This window comes from Papio anubis, chromosome 17, assembly GCF_008728515.1.
Source record: "Papio anubis isolate 15944 chromosome 17, Panubis1.0, whole genome shotgun sequence".
Classification (NCBI taxonomy): Eukaryota; Metazoa; Chordata; class Mammalia; order Primates; family Cercopithecidae; genus Papio; species Papio anubis.
Window position 1 is genome coordinate 61,974,265 of NC_044992.1, and position 9,280 is coordinate 61,983,544.

Below are 9,280 nucleotides of genomic sequence, written 5' to 3' on the forward strand. Positions count from 1 at the left end.
GCTTATTTGAAATGTGCTAAATTATTAAAAGTTTCTCCTTAAATACATAGAAAGATTTAGAAAGCTGAGGCCTGAAAGCAGATCCTGCTAGTCACAGTAGCTTAAGAAATGTTTCTGTATGTGAGCTTAAGACAATGAGTAAGATTTGAGAAAAGTGGTTATCAGGGTTGGGGTTACTGTCCCTTCTACCTTCCCCTCTCTCAGTCCTCCCCGTGGGATGAAGTAAATCAGGGAGTCTCTCGCTGCTTTCCTCAGTGTCTGTGCGCATTTAATAAACGTTGATGGCATTCTAAGGAAACGCTTCACCATCCTGAGGGCACTGCCTCTTCTCTAGCCTCATCTATAAAAGAACTGTAAGTCATTTCTAGGCAAAGAAATGGCTGCTTTTACTACCTTTGTCATTATTATATGGCAGAATAGACCTTACCTGATTCAGCGTTTTCTTTTGAACTTTACATTCTACAGTTTTGTAATGATAGTTGACAGTAATTTTCATTTGCAATTAAAAAAAAAAAAAAAAAACCTTTAAACCAATGAAATAGCTGCAAGGCTGTTGTATCAATTCGAACCCCAAGAGCGCGCCAACAAACACCACAAGGCGGGCGGAGCCACACGCTGTTTTAATGAGCGCCTGGGCGCAGAGGCGCTGTGGCCTAAAATGGCGTCAGCACCACATGAGTAGGGGCAGGGGTTTATATAGTCTCCTGTAAACAGGAAGTGTCTTAGCCTGATGTAACTGCTATGCGGTCCCAGGACGGCCTCTGGGTCTTCAGCAGGTACGTGTCTTCCGGCTCCTCTCTTCCTGTTTCTGCTATCTTGCTGACGCAGGCTGCTGGTGCAAGTGGTCTTGAGCCTTGGGACTGGGCCTGAGAAGGGAGGAGTTACTCACCACCCACCTGGCAGCTTCCAGGCCCAGGGGAAAGTCTTTCAATAGCCACCATCGGTGTCTAGGGAGCAGCATGCAAAAAAATTACAAAAGTAGGAACATTGCAAATGCTTTCCCATGGTGGAATTGATGGCGACAAGAAAATTACGAAAGCATCGAAGCACTTTCAAGGCTGAGTTTTAATCCTAAGAAATACAAATGTTAAGTATAAAATTCCAGTCAATCAACAGGTGCTAGCCTCTATTATTTAATGGTAAACAGTTGGAAAAAAGCTCAAATTAACGCAAAATACTAAATAGGAGACTAATAAATATTTCGTCTAGTCAGTGTGACAAAAAGGCCTCCATAGACTTCTTTGCTCATTGGGTAGGCTGAGAAATGGCTCAGATTATATATGATTTATTTGGTTACAATTGATCATTTGGCCTAAAGACAACTGTCTTTTTTAAAATGCGTTATTTATATAGTTGGAGATTCAAGAAAAGGATAAGTTTATAGACCTAAACAGAAGCTGAATGCTTGTCTTTGGCTAAGTTGAAGTTAATGATCACAATAATGAAACCACATCAGGAAACACGGTGAGTTTGGGGTCAAATTTTCAGATGTAACTTGTATCTCTCAAATTGTTACATTATTCAAGGGTACATTTTCCACACACTCAAATTTGTTCACTTGTAACTTGTATTAATTGAAAATTCATTAACTTTGGAAGGTGTTTTGAAAGAGGCTTGTGGCCGGGCGCGGTGGCTCAAGCCTGTAATCCCAGCACTTTGGGAGGCCGAGACGGGCGGATCACGAGGTCAAGAGATTGAGACCATCCTGGCTAACACGGTGAAACCCCGTCTCTACTAAAATATACAAAAAACTAGCCGGGCGCGGTGGCGGGCGCCTGTAGTCCCAGCTACTCGGGAGGCTGAGGCAGGAGAATGGCGTGAACCCGGGAGGCGGAGCTTGCAGTGAGCTGAGATCCGGCCACTGCACTCCAGCCTGCGCGGCAGAGCGAGACTCCGTCTCAAAAAAAAAAAAAAAAGAAAAAAAAAAGAAAGAGGCTTGTTTATAACAGTTGCTGGTACCCCTGGAATTCAAAATGATGCCAACTGAATGCCATTTCAAATAAAACCTTTTATATTTATTTATTTATTTATTTTTTTGGCAGCAGAAAAAAGCAGAGTCACACAGTAGCTCTTGATTTATGAAACGGTGTTTTCTAACTCTCAGACTCCCACCATGTGTGTAGTTCGCTTGAAGGAACTAGGTTGGACACATTTAACAAGAAAATAATTCTATCTCCGTATCTGCTTTTTAATTTGAAATCATATGGGCCTTTGATTATACTTCATCCCATTTTCATGCCTCCTATAACCAGTTGAGAGAGTGGACACTGAGAACCATACATCAGCTTCTTCTGTTTGTAAAATATTGTTCAATGACAAGTCAGACAGATGGAAACCTCCAAAGCATGGTTATTATTGTGGACAAAATTTTTGGAAATATTTTACATTGAACTGTCCAGTAAGCATTTTCGCAGTCCTAGGTCACATCCGGGAATTATACAATTGGTTCCCCCCGAACCTGGTTGAAGTGCTGAGAAAGGAGAGGATGTAACAGATCAAAACTGACGTGGATGATGGGTGAGTGAAGTGGCCGACAGGCAGGTAGAGGACAGAGAGAAACCCATACATGCCTTACAGGAGTTTCTGGCTTTAAGCGGAGTCCATCCTTTTAAGTGGTGCATTAAACAAAGAGTTTATTGTAAAGTGGGCCTGATCCCTGGAGGAAAAGAAAATTGATTCTTTTTCACTGGAGGGAAGTTAACTTTTTCTGTCCTTTTGCAGCAGAGAAGGTGCTGAACACATATTTAGTGATGAATTTCCCTGGTTCGTTCCAAGGGGTCTTTATGTCAGGAATAGTATTTATTCATACTGCATTTTCTATGCAATAGAGAGGCAAGATTCCCTAAAGTCCCCCCATTATACTCCCTTCATCCCACCTAGCACAGGTAGACTGTGTAAAACCCATATTCTAATAGTTACTAAGCTATTAAAATTGGCTACAATACTTCTTTTTTTTTGTTTATTTTGTGTAGGAGTAACTCAAGATGACTTTGATGTTGCAGTTTTAAATTTCACTTTGACTTGAGCTGGGAAATCCATTGACCTATTATACCATAGATGCTAAAAATGTTGAGAGCTGCATGTTCTGCCTTGATCTTTTCAAGACTGAATTTGGAAGGAGAAAAATTATTTTGCCTAAGGACGTCTGTGAAAGTATCAGGAAAACACTGACAAGCCAGAGAGAAGGGTTCAGTTGTAGTGTGCTCCCTTTAAGAGAGAAACGAGATTAGCAACTTTGGCACATTTTTGGGACTCTATTCAGAAGGAAAGAGGAGAGCTGCCAGTGTCAAAAAAAAAAAAAAAAAAAAAAAGGGTGGATGTTATGAGACAAAGGCAGAGGCAATTTTACACCTTTCTGAAAGCTTACCTGGGAGTAGTTTTAGCTCCACTGAGGTTAAGAAAGATGCATTTTTTTTTTCTTTTCTTTCAAGACTAAAGCTGGAGCTAGGGGGAAATGGGTTTAATGTGAAGTAGTGCCCCTGTCAGTTCTGTTTGTCCTGGGAAGTACACAAGGAAGAGAAGCCTCCGTGGAAGGGAGAGGAAGCGCCAGGTGCTGAAGGTGAGGGATTACCTATTACAACAGTAACAATTACGAAAGTTACATTATGATATGAAAGTAGAAACTCTTTATTGCATCCTTCTTTTAAGGAAAAGCCTGATTTAAACAGTTAGGAAGCTTATGACTGCTAGACACATATCTGAATTGTATTTTGCCTTTTCATATTAGCAATTACTTTGTTTTCTAAATACCCTCATGCAAGAAGAGTTCACAAAAATAAAGCAGATTTTTTTTTTTATATCAGGTCAGAAAAGTTAGTGAGGCATCATTTGGGATAATCACAGTGTTTACTCAAGCCTTATTCATATATAAAAATGTTATTTTCTCTAATTGCATATTTTGCCTCTATAATGACTGGTTGAATTCTAAACTGAAATGAGTAATCAATACTGTGCCGCTGATGTTCAGATGAAGTAGTAGCTATTTTAGATGGTATGACACTGCTCCAAATTTGGCAAGTTTCTATGAAGGTGGACATCAAAAGCTAAAAAGTGTGTTTTTGTTGTTGTTGTTGTTTAGGTTCTAACTGAAAACCCAAACCAAGAAATAGCAACACATCTAGAATTCTTACTACTACAAAATTCACCTGGATCCCTAAGGGCACAGCAAAGAATGAGCTATTACGGCAGCAGCTATCATATTGTCAATGTGGACACAAAATACCCAGGCTACCCACCAGAGCACATTATAGCTGAGAAGAGAAGAGCAAGAAGACGATTGCTTCACAAAGATGGCAGCTGTAATGTCTACTTCAAGCACATTTTTGGAGAATGGGGAAGCTATGTGGTTGACATCTTCACCACTCTTGTGGACACTAAGTGGCGCCATATGTTTGTGATATTTTCTTTATCTTATATTCTCTCATGGTTGATATTTGGCTCTGTCTTTTGGCTCATAGCCCTTCATCATGGCGATCTATTAAATGATCCAGACATCACACCTTGTGTTGACAACGTCCATTCTTTCACAGGGGCCTTTTTGTTCTCCCTTGAGACCCAAACCACCATAGGATATGGTTATCGCTGTGTTACTGAAGAATGCTCTGTGGCCGTGCTCATGGTGATCCTCCAGTCCATCTTAAGTTGCATCATAAATACCTTTATCATTGGAGCTGCCTTGGCCAAAATGGCAACTGCTCGAAAGAGAGCCCAAACCATTCGTTTCAGCTACTTTGCACTTATAGGCATGAGGGATGGGAAGCTTTGCCTCATGTGGCGCATTGGTGATTTTCGGCCAAACCACGTGGTAGAAGGAACAGTTAGAGCCCAACTTCTCCGCTACACAGAAGACAGTGAAGGGAGGATGACAATGGCATTTAAAGACCTCAAATTAGTCAATGACCAAATCATCCTGGTCACCCCGGTAACTATTGTCCATGAAATTGACCACGAGAGCCCTCTGTATGCCCTTGACCGCAAAGCAGTAGCCAAAGATAACTTTGAGATTTTGGTGACATTTATCTATACTGGTGATTCCACTGGAACATCCCACCAATCTAGAAGCTCCTATGTTCCCCGAGAAATTCTCTGGGGCCATAGGTTTAATGATGTCTTGGAAGTTAAGAGGAAGTATTACAAAGTGAACTGCTTACAGTTTGAAGGGAGTGTGGAAGTATATGCCCCCTTTTGCAGTGCCAAGCAATTGGACTGGAAAGACCAGCAGCTCCACATAGAAAAGGCACCGCCAGTTCGAGGATCCTGCACATCAGACACCAAGGCGAGACGAAGGTCATTTAGTGCCATTGCCATTGTCAGCAGCTGTGAAAATCCTGAGGAAACCACCACTTCTGCCGCACATGAGTATAGGGAAACACCTTATCAGAAAGCTCTCCTGACTTTAAACAGAATCTCTGTGGAATCCCAAATGTAGTCCTAACTTGTGATTATGAGGGCTACCACTAAATCATTTTATCTTCCAGCCAATCACCGTAGGCAAGTCGTTGGAAACATGGCCTTTTTGAAAGTGTTATAGCTATGTTTTGTGATGATGCTGGGTAAGTAGAGTAAGTTAAACTTGGTAAAAGATAATCTAAAAATTCCATAGTTCTCGATTATTAAAATTTTTCTTGTTAGCCAATTTTGTGTTAAGAATGCTATTAAGAAGCCTAATTGATTGAAATGTATCTTTTTTATTATCTTATATACTTGTATCTTCAGTTGGAGGTGTAGTATTCAAATATGGGGATATGAAGGCAGGAAGGAGGCTAGAATAAATAAAAATGAAAAGACAAGTAAGACAGCATAAATAATACATTTTTAAATATGTCAACATTGATAATACAATGAAGGTTTGCTATAAAAAGTATGATATCTAACCAAGATAGGCAAAAGATGCATTCAGTAAGCTGTAATGTTGAGAAATGTAACTGTGAAATCAGCTCACCAGTTCAAGTCACTTGGTTTGCCACTTGGATGGTCTTCGTTTCAGCGAGCATAGCTAGTGGCTGTAAGAAATTGTCCATGCCACCAATTCCCCTGCCACTTGCCCAGGTAGTGATCAATGAGAGCTAGAAGCGATTTTTTCTCTAACCGATGAGGCAGAAGAAAAGTTAACAGTATTTAGAGCAGCATTTCTCTCTTAAAGTCTCTGGTTGACTCCAACAAATGGAGACCAGAAATAAGGCAACCATAACCTTGCTAGGTTCTCTGAGAAGGGGAGGTTCTATGTTCATGTCCCACCTTCTTCCAGGACGTGACCAAAGGACAGGATCATATAGATGAGGTGAGGGGATGGTTAGCAGCGAGAAACATTCTCAGACCCTTGGAGAGAAACTGTTGCTAGCTTGCTAGTGCCGAAAGATTGCAACTTTGGCTGCTACATAAAGGATAGAACTTTTTTGGGGGGAGGGTGGGGAGGGAGATACTTCTTTGTGCCCAGAAGCAGTTATGTATGCTTCTAATCTTGGTTACTGTACAAGACACAGATGACTCAAGTTGTGGATTGCAGGAAACTGTTTTATTGAACTTGGAACAACCATTTAAATGAAGGATTTTGTGAGATAGAATTCAATGAAAGTGATTTTAATGCACAGTAAGTGGATAATCTGAGTACAATGAAATTTCTTAAATTTTATAACATGAGATAAAGTTGTATACTCCACTTTCATGTTCAAAGATGTTAGTCATGATTACTTTAAGCCCACACCCACTGGCCTATGAGTAAAGAGTCACTTTAAACTTTATAAATCAAACAAATATTAGGTACATTCAGAATTCTTTGTGTTTTGTGTCGGTTTTACATTGTTGCTGCACTGGCAATAAGTATGTGGCACAGTTTTTATTATTTATTTCATTTAAATACACACACACAGACACACACACCCAGTTTTTGCTTTTTCTGGAAAATCTTTCTTTCTTTCTCTCTCAATTTAAATTAAAACACACAAGTGAATGAACCAAATTACATAGTCCAGGATTATAAATAAAAGTAAAATATATAGGTATAGGTAGATAGAGTGCCTTTCTGTTTCTTTTCTGTTTTTTTTTTTCTTTTTTTTGTTTTTCTTTCCTTTCTTCCCTCCTCCCCCATCCTTCCCTTTCTCCTTCCTTTTCCCTCGTGGTTTTTTTTTTTTTTTTTTTTTTTTGGCCTGGGAGTAATAAAGTTGCTTTTTAAATTCACATGTGCAATCTTTTATTCCTGTTGTTTTATGGATAAGAGATTTGTTCAGGTCAAAAGTTGCAAAACTGTTCTGAAGCTTAATATTAGAGACCCAAGTAAGATGATTTTTAGTCCTGCTTGAGGAATGCACACTCCATTTAAAAAATTATGCACACCGTAGATTTGGATTGTACAGCAGCAATTACTTGGCTAAATTAGAGTACTGCAATCTTGTAAGTAGAAAACAGTCACCATGACAGTAGACAAAAACACTTAAAAATTTTTTAGCTTGTTTTACCTTTGACCTACATCGAGTTTCATGTCACCTTGCTTTGCTTTGTTGAGTCCGCTACTGCTAATGTTTGCCTTGTCAATATCAGAATGGGGCATCAATGTCCCGTGAAATACATTTTGTTGTGCTCTGAGCCTCTATAATCAAATGCTTGTACTCAGAAGAGAATGTAAAATCAGCATTTCTATGTGATATTTATCTCTAATTATCTGTGTAATTTTATAACATACTTGACAACCCCAGTGAGTTACTTAATAATAAAGATCTTAATGCAAAAAGTGTGTACATATACCTATATTTTCAGTGGTATAAGGTATCTTTGCTGACGCAGTCAGCATTGGGTACAGTGCACCAAAAATAAGAATGCTGCTTCGTATAAATAGAACATAGGCAGCATTGTAAAGCATTTTTATGGTTTTTTTTTAAAAGCTTGTAGAACAGGTATATCTGAAGTAAAAGTTGGTGGTTTTTGTAAGTATCACGAGCAGGTTCTATGTAAAATGGCAATTCTAGTTTCAAATGCCCTACCAATAATGAGAAGTTGGGTGAGTATTTTTTCTTATGCCATCTACTTTTTCCCCCAAAATGAAATTATTCAGTGAGGTTAATTAGATAAAAAACAAATTGTAGCATCAAGGTATTGCTCCACTGTGTGCTCTGGTTTCTGAACAGGGCCCTGGAGAAGTGAGTAAGACTAGGGAGAGAGAAGAAAATATTATTTTCATGTGCCACCAGATTAGTGAGTATTATCAAGTGATTTACGCATAGATTTAATCCCCACAATAACATAGTAAGCTGGATATTTTAAATTTCCATTTCATCGACTCTCCAATCATCTTCTTTTCCCTATCAAATTCTTATTGGAAAACAATGTGTTCAGGTTAAAAAAAAAAAAAAATTACAGCTGTATTTCCAGTCCCGATGCAGGTTGCTGGAGGGTAGGGTTAACTGGCATAGTTCTGGCACATGAGATGTTAGCAGGAATCTTTGGGTGCGGCTTTTATGAAAGCTTTTAAGCTGACTTGGCTGGCAGATGCCCTGTTCCTCTCCCTGCTCACCCTTCTTTCCATCTGGACTTCTAACTTGGTAGCTTATGTTCTTGAAGCCACCTTGTAAGAATGCAAATCAAGGACACCCCTACAAGGGAAACTAGAAAGGTAGGAAAGACTGCAGCCTTAGATTGCATATCTCCAGACGTCTTTTTCATGAGTGAAAATAAATATGATTTATAATTGACACCATGAGCAATATATCTAAGGGAAATTATCCAGGAAACAAGGCTGGTAGGAAAAAAAAAAATGATGCACAACTTAGGTCCAACTTGTGCTTGTCCATGACAGTTGATGAAGTCAATCACTGTGGAAATAGCTAGCTAGCTTGCTTGCTTTCTTTTTCTTTCTTTCTTTCTCTTTCTTTCCTTCCTTCCTTCCATCCCTCCTTCCTTCCTTCCTTCCTTCTTTCTTTCTTTCTTTCTTTCTACCTTGATAAAAGGATTAACCAGGCCTCCTGCTCTTTTGCTTCTTTCTTCCCCCCAACATAATTACATTCTGTGTTTTATTGGGACTTTCACTAAGGGTGAATGGTCTAAAATCCACAGAAACCTCAATAAAGCAGGCACTGCACAAGTTGGGCAAAAAAATCAAACTCCGCTAATACTGTCTCAGGCCCTCTATCCCTTACCGAGACCAAACTGCATCCATTTAGCATATTTGAGAGGATTTCAAATACACACAGAGGAATCCAGATTTTTCTTTAAATATTTGTATTTCCTAATTTCTGAGTTGGCCAGGACATGTGCTGAGTAGATTCTCTGGGCCACTTTTATGTAAATT

The 9,280-nt window shown here is 39.3% G+C and overlaps 1 protein-coding gene across 5 annotated transcripts in view; it reads left to right on the plus strand.

The window, feature by feature from the left end:
* The window catches only part of KCNJ16 (potassium inwardly rectifying channel subfamily J member 16), a 140,260-nt gene extending 132,534 nt beyond the window's left edge, over positions 1 to 7,726 (plus strand). For 4 of the 5 annotated variants that reach the window (XM_009191106.4, XM_009191103.4, XM_009191105.4 and 1 more), the window contains exon 2: positions 4,079 to 7,726. In XM_009191106.4, the coding sequence (XP_009189370.1) occupies positions 4,172 to 5,428 (1,257 nt within the window). In that variant the 5' untranslated portion in view covers positions 4,079 to 4,171 and the 3' untranslated portion in view covers positions 5,429 to 7,726. Of the gene's footprint in view, positions 1 to 3,470; positions 3,560 to 4,078 lie in introns of those variants that run through there. The other variant, XM_003913352.4, reaches the window with a different exon arrangement.
* The last annotated feature ends 1,554 nt before the right edge of the window (positions 7,727 to 9,280 follow it).